Source organism: Stegostoma tigrinum, chromosome 16, assembly GCF_030684315.1.
Source record: "Stegostoma tigrinum isolate sSteTig4 chromosome 16, sSteTig4.hap1, whole genome shotgun sequence".
Taxonomy (NCBI): domain Eukaryota; kingdom Metazoa; phylum Chordata; class Chondrichthyes; order Orectolobiformes; family Stegostomatidae; genus Stegostoma; species Stegostoma tigrinum.
In genome coordinates this window covers 27,043,751-27,069,000 of record NC_081369.1, presented here as the reverse complement: position 1 = coordinate 27,069,000, position 25,250 = coordinate 27,043,751, and the positions used below count along the sequence as shown (strand labels likewise).

Sequence of the window (25,250 nt, the reverse complement as noted above, 5' to 3'; positions counted from 1 at the left end):
TCTCTTCTCCCTGAATGCTCATTTGTTCAAGTATATCACAGTCCTTCTCTCTGATATCTACACCTACATTATCCTTTCGTGTAGTGAATACAGATGTGACGTGATGATCTAAAGCCTCAACTGTATCTTCTGGCTGCACACACAGATTTCCACTCTGACTCCTAATGGACCATATTCTTTCCCTCATTATCTTCTTGCCCTTAATATACCTCTAAAATGCCTTTGGAACTTTCCTCCAGTATTACTTCATAACCCCTCTTTACTCTCCTAATTTCTTCTGTAAGTAATTTTGTTTTGTTCTGTGCTTAAACTTCTCCTATCTGAGCCCTTAGTATCTGCCATAAGTTCTCCTTTTTTGTCCGTATCCAAACCTGTACTTCCCTTGATATTCAAGGTAGTCTGGACTTGTTAGCCCCACCCTTCTCCTTTCATAGGAACATGTTGACTGAACGCTCACAATTTTTTTTTAACTTAGTCTCATTGCTGCGATGTCAGCTCTGCTACAAATTGTTGCTCCCGGTCCACTTTGGCAGATCCTATCTTTACATTTTAAAATCATTCTTCTGCTAATTCAGAATCTTTACTTCAGGTTCATTGTTTCTTTTTAAGTTTATCTTTTCCGTAGCTACCTTAAATCTTACTGCATAATGGTCACTATCACTGAAATATTCCTCCACTGACACTTTGACTATTCTCTAAAATTAGATCCACTGCTCCCTTTCTTGTAGTACCTTCTGCATGCTGGCTAAAAAAGTCTCATAGATACATTTTAAGAATTCCACCAGATGTGTGCGTCACTGGAAAGGCCAGAATTATATGCTCATCCCTAATTGCCCAGAAGGCTGTTAAGAGTGAAGCACATTGCTGTGTGTCTGGATTCACACATAGACCAGACAAAGATGGCAGTTTCCTTCTCTAAAAGGCATTAGTAAACTAGAGGATTTTTTCTGACAATTGACTTCTAATTCCAAATGTTTATTGAATTCAAATTCCACCATCTGCCATGGTAGGATTCTAACCTGCGTTCCCAGGACATTACCTGGGTTTCGGGATGAAGACCCAATTGATAATACCACAAGGCTATCGCCTCCCCTCTATCTATTGTACATTCCCAACATAGTGACTGTGCTCTTTTTTGTTTTGACATTCCATCCATGTAGCCTCATTTGAGGAACCTTACAAACTAACTTCCCTTCTTACTGAGGTAATTCAGTCCTTGATCGATATTGTGACACCACTTTCTCTTTTACACTCACACCCCTGTTTCACTTGAAGATTCTGTACGCTGGAATATTGATCTGCCAGTCCTGCCTCTCCCTCAACCATGTCTCCATGACTGCAATGATGTCACATCCTCACGTAATAATCAACACTCTCAATTCTGCCTTACTCGCAAGACTCCTTGTATTAAAATAAATACAGTCCAGCCTTGCCACCCTCCCTTGTGCCTTACCTCAACTGCACGTGCTCTGTCTTTCGGACTGACTTGGTTTTTCCTCATGGGAGGTAGTTGGTTCATTTGGATCGACAACTTGTTTGTAATACAGAGTGATGCCAACAGTGCAGGTTCAATTCCCGTACCGGCTGAGATTACCATGCAGGTTCCATGTTCCTAACCTTACCCCTCACTTAAGGTGAGGTATCCCTCAGTTTAAGCTCACCACCAGTCATCTCTCTCTAATAGGAGAGAAGCCTGTGGCCAGCTAGAAATTTGGGGACTTTAGCAATTACCTCTACTTGTCAAAGTATCACCCTCTAGTGTACCTCCCACTCCTGCAAAATTGGTTTAGACCCCCACCAACGGTATGACCAAACATCGCCCTACTCCACTAAGAATGTTCTGGTTCAGATGCAGCCTGTTAGATTTGTACAAATCTCAGTTTCTCCAGAAATAGACTCAGTGATTCATGAATACAAAGTCCTCCCTCCTGCTTCAAATTGGCAGCCATGCAGTCACCTGTTCTGCCGGCTATCTACTCGCTAGCACATAGCACTGGGAGTAATCCAGAGGTTACCACCTTTGAGCCCTGCTTTTCAATCTGCTACCCAGATCCCTAAATTCTTGTTGCAGGACATCATCCCTCTTCCTAACTATGTCATTGGAATCTACATGAGCCATGATCTCTGAGTGTTTGCCATTCCCTTTCTGTGTATCTTTCAGGTATTCATTGACATCCTTCACCCTGGCTCCGGGAGGAAACACACCATCCTGGAATCATGTCTGCAGCCACAGAAACACCAGTCTGTGCTCCTCATTACTGAGTTTCCGACCACTGTTGCCCATCTTTGTTTTCTGTTCCCTCCCTTGTGCCAATGAGATCTGGCTGCACATACGGGGAAACTGTTACACTCATAGTTTTCTACGTGGAATACTTGTTGTTGTGTGAGATGCAGTGTGGGGCTTCCCTGACTATCTGCTTCTCTTCATTCTCAGAATGGGGCAGTCGCTCATTCCTGCTCTGACTATATTTCCTTAAGCTGCACAGTGATCACATCTGAAAATGCGCTTTTTGCATAACTCTAAACCTCATGATGCACTGCTGTATCTCCAACCAGTGCTCACCCTCCAAAAGCTGACTCAAGCTGGTCAACTCAATGTGCCCGAGGAAGTAGTAAATGCAGGTACAGTCACAATATTTAAAAGACATTTGGATAGGTACATGAATAGGTGAGGTTCAGAGGGATGTGGGCCAATTGCAGTCGAGAGGGACTAGTTTAGTTTGCGAAACTTGGTGCACGTGGACACAGGGACTGTTTCCATGCTGTGTCACTCTATGATTCTGTGACACTTCCTGCAGATTGGTCATCCATGCTGCCAGAGCATCCAAGACTCCCCACATTCTGCAGGTTGAGCTTGGGACTGAGCTACACATGTGACTGAGCTCTCCTGCCATACTTTTCAGAAACGTACTTTAACCTTTAACTTAAGCCAAATAGAAAAGTAAGTTTCTTTTCGTTAGAAGAGAAGGTTGAGTGTTTCTCTTTCCTTAATTCAGATTTAAAGTGGAGAAAGAAACAGAGGTGCCCACTCCTCACCAATCAGCCCTCTGCCTTGTGCTAACATCACTTTCATAATGACAGGTGTTATTATGAATGGATTCATTTGTGAAGGTAGAGGAGGTAGATGAGGACAAGTTCCAGAAAATCCTACCACCACCTGACATAGACCTAGTCTATCAACTATGCCTTAAGACTCAGCCAGCTTGGTCACGACTTTCTTGGTGATAGATATTGACCTTTCCCACCTAGAGTTCACTCTGTGACCTTGCTACTCTCAGGACTGTCTTCAAGTACTGCTCAACATTGAGTAGCACTGATTCTTCTTCCGAGCGGGGAGGCGGTAGATGGTAATCAGCAAGCGATTTCTTTGCCAAAGTTTGACCTGATGTCATGAATCTTTATGGGATCTAGAGCTAATTTTGTCAACTCCCAGGGGATCTCTTTTATGACTGTATATAACTGTGCTAACTCATTTGGTAGATCTGTCCTGCCTGTAGAACAGGACGCATCCAGGAATAGTGACGGTGGCATCTGAGGTATGATTCTGTGGGTATGACTATGTCAGGTTGTTGTTTGACTCAGCCATGAGACACCGCTCCCAATTTTGGCACAAGCTCCCACGTGTTAGTAAGGAGGATTTTGCCACATTGACAGGACTGGGTTGGCTGTTGTTACTTCTGGTGCTTAGGCCAATGGCAGGAGGTATATCCAGTTAGTTCTGTTGTTTAGACTTCCTTATGGCTTGTACAGTTGAGTGGTTTGTTAGGTCATTTCAGAGGATATTTAAGAGTTTCTCATGTTGTTGTGGGACTAGAGTCGAACTGGATGGTGAGTTAGCCAGCAGCCTTTCAGTTGTGTGATGATGAATTGGAAGACCTGAATTAACATTGATCATTGGGAGACAATGCAAGCAGTTGTCAGATCGGTGGGCTTGTTTATCCTAAATAAACTTGGTAATAATGAGGTATACTGCACAACAACAGTTGCTGCTCTTGATGAACTGAATGTACTTTTCCCTTGGAATTGCCTGAAGGGGCTCTGTGTCATTCTTTGTTTGGCAGATCCAAATCTCAATATTGGATAATGTTGTGCAAAGTACAGTACTCCAGAATTCTGGAGGCCTTGGATGGTATGCACTGAAACGTACCTTCCTATCTGCCCAAGCTCTTGAAGCAGGTCTTTAACATGCTTGCTCAATGAAATGTCCTGCCAGCTGACTTTCATTATGTCACTTATGCTTGAGCCCCTCAAGGGTGCTGTGAGCCATATTTTAAATGAGTATCTAGGTCTTTGAAAAGCCAGCCCGTGTGTCTGCTTTGATGTGCAGAGAAATTAGAATAGTTCAGAATGAAAATATCATGGAGTCCATCACCATCACCACCACCACCAATATGCCCCCCCGGTCCTCCAGGAATATTGCACATACCTGCATAAGGATCTTTTAGGGATTGCACATCAGTGGCTTATCATTTTTTTCCTGTGGATTTATAGGTCTGTGAGCAAGAGATTCATGTTCCAACTCTTGCTGACTGGGTTCAACTTGGCTTTCATTTGGGGCCTAGTGTAACACAAAGGAAGAAGAATAAGCTAGTCAACTCCTTGGCCCTCTTCTGCTGTCAGTGCAATCATTACTGATCTGTGAATTAATTCCATATATGTGTCTTTCCTCAATATCCCTCAATATTTACGGATAAGAAAAATCTATCAAACTCAGAGCTGAATTAAATGATTAACCTCATATCAACTGCCATTTGTTTTTAGAGTTATTACTTAATATCACTCTTAAAAGGTCCAAATTCAATTTATAACATATGCCCCACAGTCCCAGATTCCCAACTAATGAAAATAGTTTATTTCTATCATTTAACGTCATTTACCCATTCTGTTGTTCTTAATATCAAAAACATATTTGGTAAAAATGCCACTTAATTTGTAAATTCCAGGAGATGCACCCCTCGTTTCTGGAACCCCGCCTCATAATTTAAGTTTTGCAATCCCGGGAACATTCTGATCAGTCAATGCTGCATTCCTTCCTGAAGTTCGGAGCTGCTGGCAGTACTCATTGTGTGATCGCACTCAGATTTTGTATTGATTGAAGTAAAGCTTCCAAATTCTTATATTCTAGTCCTCCAGATGTAAATGCCAGCGTTCTATTAGCCTTTGCAACTATTTTCTGTTCTCGATCTTAACATTTTCCTCAATTTACGTGGACTACCACTGTTTTTACTTTACATATTTCAGAAAGTACTCTGTTCTATTCCTTTTAGGTCCAATATGGTTGTTTCCACATTAACTAAGTTTAAATCCATTTGTCAGAAAATAATAAGACAGGAAATACTGTTCATGTATTTTCGTACATTTATGTTTCCATTACAGTTCTGCCATCTTTGTGTCATTGCCAAAATTAGAAATAAAGCCTTGAATTCTCTCATTCTAAGTCATTAGTAAGCAGTCGGGGCTCCAACGAAGATCCTAATCACTAGTCACTACCAGTCCTGGCAATTGGAGTACCTGTCCATTTCCCTCCTCTCTGACTCCTCACCCTTAACTAATTTCCTAACCAGGTCAATAATTTCCCAGAATTCCATGGATATAGCTTAACATGATCTATGACTTTTTCAAATATTTTCTGGAAGTCCATAACAAAAACTTTGAGACATATTGTAACCTCTTTAAAACATTGTTAGAGTTGTCAGGTATGACTTACCCTTTATAAATCTCTGCTGGTTTTCCATGAGCAGCATGAAGTTTCCAAGGTGTCCAGTCATGCTATTTTTACTTATGGATCCTCACAATTTCTTAACAACTGAGTTTAGGCTGCATGGCTAATTTTCCTCTCTCCAAACAACCATAAGATAGGGGAACAAAAGTTGCCATTTAGCCCATCAAGGCTGCTCTGCTATTTAAGGAGATCATGGCCAATCTGATAATACTCAGTTTGATTTTCCTGCTTTATTCCCATTATCCTAATTCTTCTAATTCCAAAGAGTATAAGCTCAAACTACTCAACCTGTCCCCATTGCAAAATCCCTCCATGCCGGGAAACAATTTAAAAACCATCTCTGAGTTGCTTCCAACATCAGTATATCTTTGCTTAGATAAAGGCAGTAAAACTGTTCATGGTATTGCACAATGTGGTCGAATTAGTGCCTTATCTAGTTTTAACACAACCTCCCTACTTTTATACTCCACTCCTTGTGAAATAAAGGCTAATATTCAATTTGCCTTTCCTATTACTTGCTGAACCTGGATGCCAGTTTTTTTGTGATTCATGCATAAGGACTCCCAAATCCCTCTGTCGTGCAGCTTTCTGCAGTTTTTTCTTATTTAAATAATATTCAGTTCCTCTGTTCTTCTGCCCACGTGTAAAACCTTATGTTTTCCCATCTCCCAAGTTTTTGTCCATTTTCTTAACCTGTGTAGGCTTTTGTGCCATCCTTACCACTTGCCATAGCAGATGATAGTGATTTCACTTCTGTATGTAGTAAATGATTGTGGCCACAGTACTGATTGCTATGAGACTCTACTAATTACAGGTTGCCATCCATAAAATGCCCCCTTTTTTTCCCAATTCGATCATCTATTATGTAGCCAATCCTTGATCCATGACTATTTACTAACCCCAGCATAAAAGACTCTTACCTGATTTGGTAACCCTATGTGAGGTACCTTATTTAACATCTTTTGGAAATCCAAACATATTACATCTACTGGTTCCTTTCTGTCTAGCTAGCTTGTACCTCTCAGAACAACAACCTTCAGAAAATCTTCTCACACAAGTAGATAGGAAAGTAGCTTTTCAGAAGTCAGTAGAGTCATAGAGTAATACGGCATGGAAACGGGCCCTTTGGCCCAAACTTGTCCATGCTGACCGTGGTGCTGACTCAGCTAGTTCCAGTTGCCTGCATTTGGTCCATATCCCTCTAAACCTTTACAATCCATGTACCTATCCAAATGTTTTTTAAAATGCTGTTCAACGTTCTTACCTACCTCTGGCAGCCCATTCCATATATGCACCACTCTCTGCATGAAGAAGTTGCCTTTTAGGTCCTTCATAAAACTTACCCCCTCACCTTAAACCTATGCCCTTTAGTTTTCAATTTCCCATCCCTGGGAAAAAAAGACTGTATGCATTCATTCTGTCAATGCTCCTCATGATTTTATACACATCATTCTCTTATGTTCCAAGGAATAATGTCCTATCCTGGCCAACCTCTCCCTGTGACTCAGGCCTACTAGTCCTGGCAACATCCTTGTAAATTTTCTTTACACACTTCTCAGTTTAACTATGTCTTTCCTATAACAGGGTGACCAAAACTGTACACAATACTCCAAGTCCTGCCCCACCAATGACTTAAACTACTGTAACATAATGTCCCAATCCTAAGCTCAATGCCTTGACGAATGGAGGCCAGCATGTTAAATGCCTTCTTCACCACCCTGTCTATCTTTGACACTGCTTTCAACAAACTATATTGTTGTACTCCTAGGTCCCTCTGTTCCACAACGCTCCTCAGGACCTGACCATTTACTGTATAAGTCCTACATTGGTTTGAGTGCAAAGTGCAGCACCTCACACTTATCTGTATTGAATTGCATTTGCAAATCCTCAGCCCACTTCCCCATCTGATCAAGATCCCTCTGTAATTTTTGATAACCATCCTCACTGTCAATGATACCTTCTAATTTTGTATCATCCACAAACTTACTAATCATACCTTGTACATTCACATCCAGATCATTTATGTAAATAACAAATAACAGAGGCCTCAGCACTGAACGCTGTGGCATACCACTCGTCACAGGCCTCCAGTCTGAGAAGAACCTTCAAACATCACCCTTCAGCTTCCTACCATCAAGCCAATTTTGAATCCAATTAGCTAACTCTCCCTGGATCCCATGCGACCTAACCTTCATGACTGACTTGCTGTGCAGGACCTTGTCAAATGCCTTGCCTAAGTCCATATAGACAAAACCCACTGCCCTACTGTCATCGATCCTCTTAGATACCTCTTAGAAACACTCTAAAAGATTTGTCAGACATGACATCCCGTTCTCAAATCCATGCTGACTATCCCTAAGCAAATCTTGACTATCCAAATGTTGGTACTTAGTGGTATATTTCCCTGTCATGTCTTCAGCCATCTTAGTTGCTATTCTGTTCTTGCCCTGTTTTGTATGGCAAGTTCCAAGAAGCCTGGGATACTCAAGTGAGTATCCTGATTGCAATTTTACAGTCTGCAGTTAAATTAGGAAATTAGTGGGTTGGGGTCAGCTCCCCAGCATTGTCAATTTTCTATTTTTAACCTCCCTCACCCCCATGTCAATTCCTATATCCACACACTTTTCAACATTCAATTCAGCCCATAGACACAAACATCACAGAAAGAAGCCATCTGGTTCATCATGCTTGTGCCAGCAATTTGTAACTCAATTTCTTGGTGATTTTGATGACCATGAGATCCCAGTCACTGACCATACTGAGAAAACTGAGCTCTGTATAAACAAGAGAATATTTATCAGCCAGTGCCACTAAATATTTCATTCTCTCGTCACAGACTCCAGCCCTCTTCCTGAAGTCTCAGTGGGCGCAATACAGATTGAGGAAGCAGGGAGTTCTGAAGGTAGAAACTTGTGGAGGGAGAGGTGCTAGCAAGCATTAGGAACCAGGCGAGAGGGCTGAGAATGGTGAAGGCTGCAAAGAGGTGGCTTTGGGAACAGAATAGACAAAGAACCAGATGGAATTGGTTGGGTCATGTTACAGGAGTGCAGAGACAACCTGGAGTGGGAATCATCATAACCTACAGAACTGAAAAACAAATACAATAGCAAGTAGGCATATTTTATTGATTTCTGTGACATGTCAATCAAACAACTTTCAGAATCTATTTGGCCAAGTGAGCATTTCATGAAATATTTCAAAGCGGGCTCACTTGAGTAGATCAGTTGGTTGGTCTGTTATGTTTTGAAAGGTGACAGCTGATTTTCCCACCAAAATTATCACATATAAAGTAGCATTTAATGCCTACCAGTATGTTCAAAATAAACTTTATTTGAAAGTAGAAGTCCAGTATACCTCTCACTTCTTAACTTTGTTTGCAGTCTTCAGGAGAACTGTTTAGTTGATGAAGATATACTTCACCTTGCAGAAGGACTCCAAAACAACTCAAGCTTGAAGGTTCTCAAGTATGTGGTAATGTCTCAATAAATGTTGCTCAAACTCTAATTGTGCACAAAGATTCATATGGCACAGAAGCAGGTTATTCAGAAATTATTACTTTGAAAGAAACGTCTAGATCTTTGAAAGAAGTATTCAAATAATTCTATTCTTTTAATCTCTGTCCACAGCCCTGCAAAGTTTTACTTGTGCTGTAATTCATCAGGAATGTTAAGCTTGTTTGAAATCATGAGCAAAATTATTTTTCCTGAGCTGACTATATTAAGGAAAAAATGAAATGATACATTTCCTTCCACTTCAATTGATTATTCATTTTAATTTCATCATTTTAAAGGGATATTCTTGATCACTATGTTTCTATTTATTCCAGATATATAAGGTGTTCTTTTTTCCTATAGTTTGTTGAGCCTGATTTGTTGTTTTGCATATGAGCCAGTTTTTCTCTTTCCTTTCTGTTGTTGCTATGCTGATTCAGCTGTACCAGAGTTTCTCAGCTAGATGCTGGATTACTTAAATTAACAAAGAGTTGGCATTACAGTTGCCATTGTGGTTGCTAGTTTGAATTAATCATTTTAACCATATAGCGTTGAGCTTTGATAAAAATAAATTTAGGAATAATCCTTTCTGATGGCCTGGAAAATGTCCCGATATTTTTGATAAACCAACATATCTGACATAAATGCCTGCTATATCTTTCAAAAGGCTTTGATGTAACATACGACACAAAATATAGAAGCAGAATTAGGCCAGTCAGCCCATCAGGCTTCTGTGCCATTCAATCATGGCTGAAGTGTTTCTCAGCCCTATTTTCCCGTATTCTCCCCATAACATTTCATCTGTTACTATTCAAGAACCTATTTATTGCTGTCTTAAAGACACTGGAAGACTTGGCTCCTGCAGCCTTCCGAGGCAATGAGTTCCCTATCATCACTACCTGGAGTGTTCATGGAATTGCACATGTATTGATTGCAAGAAAAATGATTCAGAGATTAAGTAACCTGCTTGCAGAAGTAGAGGACACAGACTGAATAGGTCTACAAAAGGAATGAACTATGGTGAAAGAGAGCTATTCAGTTTCACAGTTAAGTGTATGCGTGCAGATTTCCACATACCCTGAGAATCACTTCTGAAGCAGAGATGGATGTTACATATGGAGTCACTGCAGAATCCCTTATGTAGCAGACTCCAAAGGGATTGCTAAGGAAATTGAAGATTGCACTGAGCAATGACCCCATACATGGAACCTTCTGAAATATCCGTTTAAATCTTAAGATTTAGAGGTTTCCGATAAAATTAAGTAAATGGCTCAGGAAAGAAAATGACCATTGAAAGCCTGTAATACCTGAGTAACAAACTGATGCCGCAGCTTACATTCACAGCCCCAAATACACTCAACCCACACCACTTACCCCTTCCCGAACTTAACACCCAACATCCTCCTTGTCCCCAACACCTCCCCTCCTCAAGGGACTGACCTTTCCTCTCTTGCAGCCACATTAACACCCCCCCGACCCCTCCCTCCCCACCCACCATATCCTGATTCTTCGAAATGCAAAGTTCTAAAGAAGAATAATATTGGACTCAAAACATTAACACTGCTTCTATCTCCACACATGCTGCCTGACCTGCTGAGTTTCTCCAGCACTTAGTTTTTATTTCAGAAATCCAGCATCAACAGTATTTTGCTTTTACTTGAATAACTTCACTTCCATGCAAATAGAATGTCCGTACCATGATTTTCTGTTTCTCACTGCCTACAGGCTGTCTAATAATAGGATCAGCAGAAGAGGGATGGAATTTTTTGTCAATGCTCTCAAGTACAATATTACTATTATGTCTATATGGTAAGTAATGAGTTAAAAATGGTCAAGTTAAAAATACAATGGGCTTTCCAGCTACACTCATTGAGAAACCACTTTATTCTTACTATTTAGACAGAAGTAGAGTATGTCACACCCCTTGAGTCTGTTCCGTCATTATAGAATCATATAGAATCGGACAGCACAGAAGGAGCTCATTCAGCACATCATGTCTGGCTGCCAAGTGATGCAAGAAGAAGCTTCCTCAGACTACACAGATTAGTCAGACCATAAGTAGGCAGCAGAGTCGACAGTAAGCCATGAGATTGAACATTACTTTGAGGAGATGAGATGGGCTGAGGTTTGGGAGGGAGGGAGGGAGCATACCTACATCTGCTAATCTCCAGGGCATGTCATAAAAAATACTTACGCAATAGAGCGAGCTGTTCCAGCTCCCTTTCATTGCCAGCTTTCCCAGGTCTTAAAAAACCTACATATCACTGGCTAATTTTAAATTGCAGAGTTGATTATACTATGGGAGCCTGTTTTTAAATATGTTAGTGAAGTATCCTAGTTCACCACAGCATAGCAGTCATGAAAAACATTTCAGAAAACGCGATCGTGGTCCCATTTCATGCATTTCACTGTTTGGGACTCGTTGATTAGCCAGTTGTAAAGGTTTGAAATTTAATTCAGTACCATTGGAAGATTTTGATTAACAATGTTGTATTTTCCTGTTCAGAGATAGGATTGGCCTCAACTGTAATATTTCCAAAGCTCAAATAGATTTTTAATACTCTATCCAGATGCTCATAAAAATAATGCTGTTTTACAGACTATGACAAGGTGACAGATGTATCTGGAAGGATATTTAACATGTCTTTCAAGAGAAAGAACTGACCATCTTTCCACTATAAAGCCAGAAATGGGAATCTGAAACAAAAAAAAATTGCTGAAGAAACTCTGAAGGTCTGACAGCATCTGTGAAGAGAAAGCAGAGTTAATGTTTTGGGTCCAGTGACTCCTCTTCAGATCAGTTCAGGACCCAAAATGTTAACTCTGCTTTCTCCTGACTGATGCTTCCGGACCTGCTGAGTTCCTCCATCAATTTCTGTTCTTGTTTCAGATTTCCAACATCCACAATTCTTTGTTTTTTTTCAGAAATGGGAATATTCTCTAATGATACCACACATATCAAGACTCCTCAGGTATTGAAGCAGTCTGCGTCCAAATGTAGAACAGGCCGGACAATATCCAAGTTTGGGCTGAAAGTAGCGAATAACATCTATGCCACACAAATGCTAGTCAATGACCGTCTCCAACAAGAGAGAACATAATCATCACTCCCTTGACATTCAGTGGCACTGATTGCTAAATACGTTGACATCCTGGGGATTATCATTGACCAGAAATTAAACTGGACCTACTGTGTAAATATACTTGCTGCAGTGCAAGTCACAGAATCCCTAGATTGTGGAAAAACGCCATTAGGCCCATTGAGTCTGCTCTAACACTCTGAACAGCATCCCAACCAGACCTTATGCCCCAACCTGTCACCATAACATCACCTTTATCATGGCTAACCCACCTAGCCTGCGTAACGCTAGACACTCTGGGACAATTTGTCATAGTCAATCACTTATCCTGCACATCTTTGAACTGTGGGAGGAAACTGGACCACCCAGAGGAAACACATGCAGACACGGGGAGAACGTGCAAACTCCACGCAGACAGTCAGCCAAGGGTAGAATTGAACCTGGGTCCTGATACCAGTGCTAACCACTGAGCCACCATGCTGTCCAAGTCACTCACCTCCTGACTCCCGATAACGTGTCCATCATCGACAAAGAACAAGTCAGGATTGTGATTGAACTCTCCCCACTTGCTTGGATGAGTGCAGCTCCAACAGCACTGAAGAAGCTTGACACCTTCTCGGACAGTAGCTTACTCAATCACATGCACAAACAATCACTCCCTCTGCTGCCAATACTCAGTAGCAGCAGTGTCCCCCACCTACAGAATGCATTGCATAAATTCACCAAGTGTCCTTACAAACCCATGATGACTAACATCTAGCAAACAGCAGATACATGAGAACACCACCGCCAGCAAATTCCCCAAGCCACTTATCATCCTGACTTGGAAATATGTTGTTCCTTTAGTGCCAGTGGGTCTAAGTCCTGAAACCTCCTCTCTAATGGCATTGTAGATCTACCTACGCCAAATGGACTTCAGTGGTTCAAGAAGGCAGCTCACCACCATCTTCTCAAGAGCAATAGTGATGGGCAATAGCCAGCAACATACACATCACATGAATGAATAATTTTAAAAAATTGGGGCCAAGAGACCAGGATATTGAAGAAGTCACATAGAACTCTGCGATGTGTTATGTTTTTTTATAGGCAACCCCGAATCTCTTAGAACCCAAACTAATTCTGAAGCAAAATTGAATCACTTAAAAAGATTTTTTTTAAAAATTCAGGTTAGGAGGAAATCTTGTGACTGCAGAAGAAACCGAAGAAATGACCAGAGTGGAAAGAAGATTGATATTTTGATCAAAAGCTGAAAAGGGGAACTTGTGAACTTTTGATATTTCCCTCACATTAAAAAAATCCCTGTCCTGCTCGGTCTAGTGCAATGTATTTATAGTGGAAAGGAATCTGTATTGGTGTGAGTTGTATTTGTAAATGATTCTTTTTTAAGAAGTGGTTTTTATTTAATCTATCATTTGCTTCTTGTGTTTTTATTTCTGTTCTTAACTGGAATGGTTCTCATGTTTATATGAACAACACACTGGATTCTAATTACAGCATTATCCTCCTTTTATCGTTCCTGTCTCCTACTGTAAGCATGACCATCTTCAATATCTGAGTCTTGTATATTTCAGGTAAGTCAGGAATTTATATTTATTCTGGTATCTTGGATATGTCAGTGTTCATAGTGAACAAAGTATTCTGGAATTGTAATTACTGTTATAATTTGGGTAAACATTGCAATTATTTTAAACATAGCAATGAAATTATATTTTAGTCATGTTGGTTGAGGGATAGGTGTTGGCTCGAACACTGAAAAGATGCCAGCTGTTTAGTAAATAATACTGTTGTCCTGTTAACCAGCCAGCCAATGATTCAGATTAATGCCGTATCTGAAAGACAACATAGCACTCCATCAGTATTGCACTTAAAATGTCTGCCTGGATTGTGTGCTCAAACCTCTTGAATGATCTCCTGTTTCAGGTTTGAGAATGAGGCAATGAAAGCTTTTAGCCATTTTAATGTCTGTTGTTTCTATTGTTCAGTATTATAGATTAATTCCTGCCCAATCATCATATTCCTGCTACTCCATACAGATGTACACCTAAGGAATTGCCACAGTTTAGGTATTAAGCATGACTTACTGCAAGTTTTGGGAAGAACTTTCACTTTGTTGTTAGTTCCCAATATTATACTTATAGTAGCTTACAACATGAAATATCCAGTACCCGATCAAAGTAAACATGCTATAAAAATACCTCACATTATCTCTGAACTTAATTTGTACTGAATGGTTTATCCGTTCACAAAGTTTCATTCCATGTGGTCCTACCACAGAAGAATTCACCCACCAAATATGTAACATTCATGGCGTACTTCGGCATGGGATAAAATGCAGTCAGATAGAAGTGGTGGCCTTAAGAAATCCTAATAAAACAGACTAGCTGTACAGTGCATGTTAGCTTAGTGTCGTGGAATAAGTTATAGATAGACTAACATCACAGAACCTTAAGATCACATTTCTGCTGTTATATAGTAAGATGGCACATATGTAAAGGGAACAGAGCTGGTGGATATCTCAGATACTTCAATCACATCAACATTTCTTTGAAGGAGACGTGCGATGTATTGTTGCTTAAGCAGCCAGTGCAAACATCAGTTCTGACTTTGATGTAGCAAGGTGGCCATAGAACAACGGTTCCCAACCTTTTCAATAGCAAGGCTACTGAAACAATGAGACAATCCCACAGCAAACCCACATTCTTCATACCACATGCACGGTATTGGAAGTCTACATATGCACCACTCTGGAGTCTTGTGCATGCACGACCAATAAGGGCACTTAGTGATAGCAGATCCTGCCTTAAAAATAGATTGAGACTGTGGACGAGATCAAAATCATGGAAGCAGCCTTGATGCTTAGGTAAAACAACGCTGCTTTCCAAAAATTTTGTGGCACACTTCTCACCTTGCCATAGCACCCTGGTTGAAAACCATTGCCATAGAGTGATATGTCCAATCTTTTTGACTGATAGATTGATTGTTCAGTGCTCCCTGCTGTGATAAACTGTCTACCTCTTCTGCTGTGATAATATCAAATCTAAAGGTAATAGATGTACAATAAAAAATTTCAATAGTCAAAATTAGGAAAAGTTGAGAGATGTTAAAATGATATAAATAAGTAGACTTATTAATGGATTAGATATGAAGTTGAACCCATCTCAGGGTCAATATGACACCAACATTACAAAATGTCTGATTCAGACTCAGAGTATTGCCAAGGACAGAGATGAAGTTAGTGACCAGGGAACAAAGTCAATGGCTTTGATCTTCTCAACATTTAGTTGGAAGAAATTCCTGCTCATCTGTTAGAGGTTCACCAAGCATTCTGAAAATTTAAAAAATAATGGATGGGTGAGGAGAGTTGGTAGTGAGGTAGTATTTGGCTTCATTGGTGTACACGTGGAACTACTGGTGTTTTTATATTGTGCGGTAGCAGCATTGGATTATAATAGAAATATGAAGTGAGTCAGGATGTAGCAAGGCTAATTTCTTAGGGGACAACAGAATGGACACTGATGGCTATTTATAGATTCTGATTGGGTAAATAAGAATTGAATTGGATAAGTACAATCAAAAGGAGTATGTAGAATGTGGGCACATTAATAGGCCAGTATTTATTGCCTACGCCTTGATTTTAATATCTGTTTGACCGTAATACTTGGGATCTTTCGCGAATTAAAATGGTGTTAGAAAGGGAAAACAGTTTAAGGTGGCCACTGTGTTCACTTGACCACAAGTTGAACCAGCTCATGAAAGTATCAATAAATAAGACCCTGTCTGAAATTAGAACAACATGTCATCAGAATTGCTGAAATGAAACACTTAAATCTAGTATCTCCTGTTTAATTTACACCTCTGGAAGCTTCTTATATTGGAGTGGAAGTCACCAAAGATTATCTAACTTGAAATAAACAGTGAGGACAGACATGGGAAGACACAAATGAACTATATTTCAAGCAATTACTTCTGGGCAGAAAGGGAAGAATGTTGGATTTGTAGCCATAGAACCTGAAAGCTTTCTTTCTCTCTCTTTTGCTTTCATCATCTCTGATGATAATATTCATGAAAAGCAAACTGGAGAAACAGCCATTCAATGAGAACTCCAAGAAACGTGTAAAACTCGTTACTGCTAAGGATTCAAGTCATCAGATGAACAGCCATGGTCTTTGGTTAAACCTAACACCTAAAGCACTAAGGAGATTTTAAATTCCATATTCTTAATCTTCCTTTTAGCATTAGACACCCTCACCTCTTTAAACTGTATGGGCAGGATTTTAAAGATGCATGAATGATGTGAGCTATGCCAAGGGTTGCGGCAGAATTGTGTGAGAAGTCCAATGAGACTTGTCTCAATGGCATCTGCCAGGCATTGAGGTGAGTTTCTTGCTCTAGACGGCAATGAATTACCGATTAAGGATGAATTATTAACTATTAAACTGCTTATTAACTGCATATTATGCCTCATTAATATGTGACTTCCAATGGGTGATGAGAGTACAAGTAAACCAATCATTAGAAGTTGCATATTGTGTTAATAAGGTCCTAAAACAAGCAAACCAAAGACAGGAATTGCAGGAAGTGGAAAAATGAAAAACTACCGAAGTCGTAGTAAGTTTGTATAGAACTTTGTTGAGGACCTTCTTGAAGTTTATGTATGGTGCTAGTAAATGTAGATTCACTGGAAAAGGGTTAAAAAACATACCAGAGTTGTGAGGTTATCAGCAAAGAGGCTTGACCCTATAACCTTTCAATTCAACAGCAAGACAGTGATCAACTTAGGCTTGAAAAAAGGACAATTTATGCAAACACTGACTCAATGAAGCTCTGTAAAGATAGAGTTACATTTCATTAAATTGAAAAGAAAGAAAAGGACTGTACCAGATTTTATACAGGATTTTTTTAAATAAGTTTTTTCTGTTTCTCCATGATACTTCATTCTGAGTCAGGAGCAAAAAAATATATAAAGGCTTTAATGGAAGAAATTATTTCTGTCTCTAATGTTTGGAACAAATGCAGTTGCACTATTTTTGGGAGCATTATTTCTGGAGACTTATATACAGATTCCCTTACTGTCAGTCTAGCAGCACAGTTGCATAATGTTCAACACCATTTGCAACTGCTCAGGTACTAAAGCAGAAAATGCCCATATGTAGCAAGACCTGGACAACAGGCAGACTTGTTACAGGGCATGTAAGGTTCACAATACACAAATGCCTGACAATGATCACCTCCAACAAGTGAGAATCTACCCACCACCCTTTGACATTTAGTGTATTTACCATCACTGAATCTATCAACATCTTGGAGATTACTTCTGATTAGTCACTAAACCAAGTCAGCTAACTAAATACTGCGGCTACAAGAGCAGGTCAGTGGCTAAGAGTAACTGACTTCCTGCCTCCCCAGTGCCTGCCCATGATTTACAAGACACAGATTGGGTGTGCGATGGATTGCCCCCCACCTACGTGGCTTGATGCAGCTAAAACAACACTGAGGAAGCTAGACACAATCCAGGTCAAAGCATCCAAATTGATAGGCACCTTCGCCCTCTACATTTACTACCTTCATTACTAATGGCAGCAATATTTGTCATCTACAAGATGTTATACAACCCAAAACCTGTACTATCTAGAAAGATAAGGGCAGCAGACACATAGGAAAACAATCAACTGCGAGTACCCTTCCAAGGCACTCCAGTTCTTCAGTTGCCGTTCTTTAGCAAATCCTGGAACACACTGGCAGTATGGGTGTACCTTGAACAGAAGGGCTGCAGCCGTGTAAGAAGATTGCTGGCCTCACTTTCTTAAAAGCAGCTGGGGTTGGGCTTTAAATAATTGTTAAATCCCAGGAAAGGATAAAATAATGCGAAGTTGCTCTTCTACCTTTACTTCCATTTGTGCACCTTCTCCACAACAGCTTAAGGTCATTTCCACGTATCTGGAAATACACTGGATAAGATACATAGAATCAAGCCATTTGACCCAACCAATTCATCCTGGTGTTCATCCTCTGATATAAACTGAAAAAAAAATCCAGTCAAATAGCAGTCTTTTCCCCAGAAATGTTTATTCCTCACCAAGTGAAATATTTAAACTGAGAATTGGCTGCAGGAGATCGAATAGGTTGCTTTGAAAATTACATTCTTAATATGGTGCCTTCACCTTTACACCCCTTTGATATCAATGGTTTTTGTTATTTTCCCAATCATGGCTCACTTGAAGCACTCTTTCCTCTGAGTGTGGGTTCACGATCTCGTACAAAATTTGAGCACAAAAAGTTAGGGTTGACACCCAAGTGAGGGAACACTGCATTGTTGGAGATTACAATTTTCTTAAGAGATATTAACTGAAGCCCTCTCGGGTGAACGTAAAAGGATCTAATGGCACTGTTTTGAGGAGCAAGTGAGAGATCCCTTGTCATTATTACATTGTTGAGTGACAACTTGCTGTGCACAAATTATCGATTGCACTTCTTACATTATACCACTGACTACAGTTCAGAAAGTGTCAGTTGCTTGTGAAGCTTATTGAGATGTCCAGTGATTGTAAAAAGTACTACACAAGTGTAAAGTCTTTTGTTTAGTGGAAAGGTAAATTCTTGATGATAAACAAATAAAGATTCCATTGATAGAGAAGTGTAATTCAAACTTTTCAAATGCAGCATCAGTAAAAACATTTTGAACCACCACGACATGTACACATTTCTGTACATATCCAGGTCACTTATTTTTTTAACTCTCCCAATTCCTAAGATATCGAGGATAAGACACATTGATATATCATCAAACTGAAAAACTTTCCAGACTGCTGTAAAAAAACCCCAGGGATATATTTATAGGTATATATTTCTTATTTCCTCTAGCACATCTTCTTTCAAACGTGACCACTGGGAATTTTCACACAAACTAACTTAATTTTCTGTCCAAATGTTTGTTGATATGATTTGTAAGAACAAACAAATTTGTTTTATATAATCATATATCCAAAGCTATTATGTATGTAAGCTATTGACAACCATTAGGAACACGTCACACAAACTTTTGGCATCTGGTAGTACTGAATATTATTGGCATCCTCTTTGACCTGCTGTGATATGTTTACACTATGAGCTCTCCCCCTTTCTCTCTATTTCACTCCCTTTGTCTTTGCTAGTGCTTTCTGAGTTGTGTGCTGCATCTCTCTCCTCCGCAGTTTCTTTACATGTGACATAGTCAGTTGATGATAGAGGATAATAATAATAGCGATTGAAATTGGTCAGTTTCCATACTGGGGAGTGATAAAAAAAATAGGCTTTGCATGGTGGCATGGTGGCTCAATGGTTAGCACTGCTACCCTACAGAGCCAGAGATCCGGGTTTGATTCCACCCTCGAGTGACTGTGGAGTTTGAACATTCTCCCCGTTTCTGTGCGGGTTTCCTCCGGGTGCTCCAGTTTTCTCCCACAGTCCAAAGATGTGCAGGCTAGGTGGATTGGCCATGCTGAATTGTCCATTGTATTTCAGGGATGTGTAGATTCATGGGTTCTAGGGGGATGGATCTGAGAGGGATGCTTTGAGAGTTGGTGTGCATATGTTGGACTGAAGGGCCTGTTTCCACTCTGTTGGGATTCTATGATGATTCAGAATGCTAAAGTGCACCACAATTTGTGATTCAACACCAAAACCATACTGCCCTACCCCTCGTCTCTCCCACTTTTCTGTCTTGACAACAACACAAGGTGATGCTTGGGCAAGTGGGGAAAACTAGTTTGTGCAGTCATAATATGCAAGCCGTTATTGTATGAGGTATTTTTCCTGTGCATCTATTTTGAATATACATATGCCAGGTACTCACCTAATTTGATATGTGCATAGAGAGCAGACTTATGATTTGTCCTGGCTTGCTGTCGGCCCTAAAATTCAAAAAAAGCAACTGGCAGTCAATCTCTGTAGCAGAGAGAATTGTTGACCTCTATTAACCTCTTTCCTTTTCTCAAAAGAATGCCGAAATGAGCTTGTTCTTCTTTTGTTGCTTGTTTCACAGCCCTGTTGTTTAAAAATACCCGTTATCTGGCATTTGAGACAGAAATCACTGCAGGAACATAACAGCAAATAAACGTATTGACCAATTACACTTCTACTGGAATTTCTAAACCATGGTACAAATACTGTTAATTAATTTGTGTCACAATGAAGTAAGATTTGTAAATGTAAATACCAAGACATTTGATGATATCTTGATAATTACCATGACATTTATTTGTGTCATTATTTCATCATTTTAGATAATCTCCCAGGAGAAATGCACGTTATTCTTTTGTATAATCTTAAATTTGTCTATATTTTTAATCACAAACAGCAGAGAGTGATTGCTTTCTTCAACTGTAGAATGAAGTATTTTAATCAAAAAAAAGTTAATCTTCACTTCAACTAACATCTCTAACCCTACTAGAAAAACGGTAGGAACCGAATAGCAGGTTGCTGCTGCAAAATATTCAACATTATACTATTATAATGTTTATTAACCTGAATCCACATGCCCAATATAATTTTCAAATTGTCATGCCATTTTGGTCTCAAGGACACGTTGCAGCTGTGTAGTTCGTGGACTAGAGTCATAGGGTCATACAGCACCAAAATAGATACTTTGGTCCAACTCATCCACGCCGACCAAGTTTTACAAACGAAACTTGTCCCATTTGCCGGCATTTGCCCCGTATCCCCCCAACCTTTTCCTATTCATGTACCTATCAATATGTCTTTTAAATGTTGTAACTATACCTGTATCTACCACTTCCTCTGACAGCTCATTCCACATATGAGTGACCCTCTGTGTGAAAAAGTTTCCCGTCAGGTACCTTTTAAATCTTTCTCCTCTCATCTTAATAATATGCCCGCAGGCTTTGAAATCCCCCATCCGAGGGAAAGGACCCTTGCTATTCACCTTATCTATGCCCCTCATGATTTTCTAAACCTTAATAAGGTCACTCCTCAACCTCCTTTGATTCAATGAAAAAAGTCACAGCCCATTGCAGCCTATCCATATAATTCAAACCCTTCAGTCCCAGCAACATCCTGCTAAGTCTTTTCTGATCCCTCTACAATTTAATAATATCCTTCCTATCGTACTCTAAAAGTTGCACCACCAATGTCCTATACAACCTCAACATGACATCTCAACTCCTGTACTCCATGGTCTTAGCAAAGAGGGCAGGCATGTTAAATGTCTTTTTGAACACCCTGTCTACCTGTGATGCAAATTTCAAAGAACTATGTACCTGAACCCTTAGATCTCTTTGTTCAATAACACTATTCAGGGTCCTATCATTAACTGTGTAAGTCCTGCCCTTGTTTGTTTTACCAAAAATGCAAAACCTTACATTTACCCAAATTAAACTCCATCTGCCACTCGTCAGCCCGTTAGTCAATTGGTCAACATCTCTGTAACCTTGGATAACCTTCTTCACTTGTCATTATACCACCAAGTTTGGTGTAATCCACAAACTTACTAACCATTCCTCCTAAATTCTCAACCAAATTGTTCATATAAATGATAAACAAAAGTGCACCCAGCATTGATTCCTGCAGAACACTGCCGGTCACAGGCCTCTAGTGTGAAAAACAGCCGTCACCACCACACCCTGTCTCCTACCATCAAGCCAATTTTGTATCCAATTGGCAAGCTCTCCTTGAATCCCATTTTATCTAACTTTACTAATTAGTCTGCCATGTGGAACTTTATCAAAGATTCTACTAAAGTCCACAGAGACAATGTCTACCGCTCTGTCCTCAATCTTTTTGGTTACGTCCTCAAAAAATCTCGATCAAGTTTGTGAGACATGATTTCCCATGCCATGCTGACTATCTCTGATCAGTCCTTGCCTTTTCAAATGCATGTAGATCCTATCACTTAGAGTCCCCTTCATCGGACTCTCAAAACCATTTTGTCAATTATAGGGAAGAAAGGGTTTGTGAGAATTAGGATTTTTCAAATAAAAATGTAAAAACATGAATATACAAAAACAAAATACTGGTGATGATGGAGATCTGAATTAGAAACAAAATGCTAGTGAAACTCAGCTGGTCTGGCAGCATCTGTGGAGAGATGGTCAAAAATCCCAAAGGAGCCAGCCCAATGTTTTGGGGACTGGGTTAAAATCAGGACATCTGGTGGAATATGAATGTAATTTCATAAAAGTCAGGAAGTAAAAAGCTAAGTGACCTTGAAACGATCATCAAGAAACAGAACAGCTGCGTAGGGTCACTCATGTCCTTTAAGAAGGGAAATTTGCCATCCTCACCTCGTCTGACCGACATGTGATTCCAGACCTACAATGAAGAGAACAACTGTTAAGAATGACATCAACAAACATTTCCCCTTTATCTTCCCCATTGAAGAAGCACAAACAAAAATCCAGAAATAGCTTTAAAACAAGAGGACGTCATGCATGTCCTGGATGAAGTGGAGTAAGGTTTAGGATATTTTATTATTGTTTATTCGTAGGCTTCGCTGCCTGAGCCAACATTTTGTTGCCTGTCATGAGCTGCACGTGAATATTTTGCATGGAAAAAACGATCCTGCGGAAATATTAACACGAAAGGGGTGCAGTAATATTATTTTGGCAATAATCTTTAAAGTTCAAATACAGGGTAGATCCTGAACACAGGTTTCAGAACAATAGGCTGTGAATGGGAGATGTGACTTTTTGTTGTACAGCGACATGCAGTGTGCCAATAACTCGGCACCAACTTGTCAATTGCTGCGGGCATGAGGCGAAAGCGCTGTCACTCAAGCCCCACCCCCTCGCGGGCAGCCAAGTGCACAATGTACGCATGCCCAGCCCCTACCCTCCACGGCAAACCTGAAAGCGGAAGCGTAATGACATCAATGATTGCCACCTCCACTAGCCAACCACCGATCGGGAAGTGGACAGCGCCTCCGCCGATTGGCCGGCCCTCCGTGGAGGTTTGGCCAATAGCAGGTGGAGGTCCGTGCCGGTTGTGTCGGGGGAAGAGGTGGGACTTGGCACGGTGAGGTCTGGTTGGGAATGTTCCTTTATTTACATCAGCTCCGGGTCGTCGTCGTCGTCGTCGTCGTCGTTGTTTTTGTGAAAGTCTGGGACTCGCTTGGTTCTTTATCTGTCATTAAGTCCTGAGAGACAGAACAGAGGACTGCCGGCTTTGTAAGTGAACCTGGAATATGTGTGTGCGCGCGCGTATATGTGTTGATGGGTGAGGTGGGCCGGCGAGTGGGGTAAGGGTGTCCCCGGCCTATCCCAGCCCGGCCACCTGCCCCCTCAGTGCCCAGGATCCCCCTGACAGCTACAGTGCTAGAGGTATCCGGCCCTGGGACTGTCGCTGCTCCAGCTGATGACCACCTCGACCCGGATCGTGTTTTGTGCCTCTCAGCAGGATGACACCCATCACTTGGTCTTCCTGATCCTGATGGTTACATGTAAATATATTCTTTTCCGTTACTGCTCTTGAAGATGCCGGTTGTATTTCTGCAAATGTGCATACCATCCCTGGTTGTTAGGGGCTTTGTGGTTGAAGTTGAGGTTGACGTTGTCGTTGTCAGGATCCAGTAACGAAACAGAAAGGGGGTCGTAGGGTGAAGAAATGGGAATCTCCCTATTCTTTTCCAGCTTACAACTTGGAAATACAGCTCCTGGTTGAACTAGTTTCGCTGCTGATTGGAAGCTTTGCTTTGAAGCAGGAAGCACTGTAGCACATGGTGCGTTTATGTACTGAGTCACTCGGGGAAACCTTGCCTTTTAAAAGTTATTTCTCCAAGAAACGATGTTTTCATTTGAGGGATTAGAGTTGTATAGTTAGCCCCTGGCAGACATCCATGTTGCGTTGACCACCTTACGCATTCATTCCCTCCACCATCAGAGCAAAGTGGCAGCAGCGTTTACTGTATAGAAGTTGCACTACAGCAACTCATAGTTTCCTTTAATAGCTTGATACCACTCAGAAGGGCAAGGGAGCAAATGCCATAATGTTATCACCTGCAATTTTTTCCTCTAAGCCACACACTACCTTGCTTGGAATTATGTTGCCATTCTTTCCAGGATGACCAGGTGGTGTATGGGGAGGGGTTAAAAATAAAAGGCACAGCAGGGAGTTGGGAGGCTGCCATGGTAATGAAACTGTAGGTAGTAGGGTTGCTAGTGAGATTAGGGGAGTAGCCAGTTTGCTGTGCCCTTGTACTTGGTACTGCCTTGACTCTTATCAGCAGGAAGAGAAAGAGCATTAATGTTTGGTTCCAATATGATGTTTCTTTGGAATTGAATGGTAAAAGTAATGTCTGTTACAAACCCCTGACTCCTTCAGTTGCCTGGACTACACTTCCTCCCACCCTGCTTCCTGCAAGCACTCCACCTGTTCTTCCAGTTTATTATTGTTGCACCTGTTTTGATGATGCCACTTTTTAAAGGAGTGCTTCTGACATCATTTTCTTTTTTAGAGTCGTAGAGATGTACAGCACAGAAACAGACTCTCTGGTCTAACTCGTCTATGCTGTCCAGATATCCTAAATAAATCTCATCGTTGCTCATTCCATACATGCACCGCCCTTTGTGTGAAAAAATTGCCCCTTAGGTCCCTTTTGAATCTTCCCCGCCTCACCTTAAACCTATGCCTCTAGTTTTGGACTCCCTCATCCCAGGAAAAAGACCTCGTCTATTTATCCTATCCACGTCCCTCATGATTTTATAAACTTCTGTAAGGTCACTTCTCAGCCTTTGACTCTCCAGGGAAAATAGCCCCAGCCTATTCAGTCTCTTCCTATAGTTCAAAATGCCCAACACTGGCAGCATTCTTGTAAATCTTGTCCGAACCCTTTCAAGTTTCACAACAACCTTCCTATTAGCAGGGTGACCAGAATTGTACACAGTATTCCAAAAGTGGTCTAACTATGTCGTCTACAGCTGCAACATGAGCTTCCAACTCCTATTCTCAAAGCACTGTCCAACAAAG

The 25,250-nt window shown here is 40.7% G+C and overlaps 2 protein-coding genes across 3 annotated transcripts in view; both read left to right on the top strand.

Moving 5' to 3' along the window:
* Positions 1-13,701, top strand: part of nod2 (nucleotide-binding oligomerization domain containing 2) — a 45,578-nt gene extending 31,877 nt beyond the window's left edge. The window contains exons 10-12 of one of the 2 annotated variants that reach the window (XM_048547073.2): positions 9,103-9,186; positions 10,939-11,022; positions 13,460-13,701. In XM_048547073.2, the coding sequence (XP_048403030.2) occupies positions 9,103-9,186; positions 10,939-11,022; positions 13,460-13,532 (241 nt within the window). In that variant the 3' untranslated portion in view covers positions 13,533-13,701. The other variant, XM_059651667.1, reaches the window with a different exon arrangement.
* A 9,594-nt stretch (positions 13,702-23,295) lies between these two features.
* cylda (cylindromatosis (turban tumor syndrome), a) overlaps positions 23,296-25,250 on the top strand; it is an 87,178-nt gene continuing 85,223 nt past the window's right edge. Inside the window, exon 1 of the mRNA XM_048546716.2 lies at positions 23,296-23,452. The gene's annotated coding sequence lies outside the window, so the exon portion shown is untranslated. The remainder of the gene's footprint in view (positions 23,453-25,250) is intronic.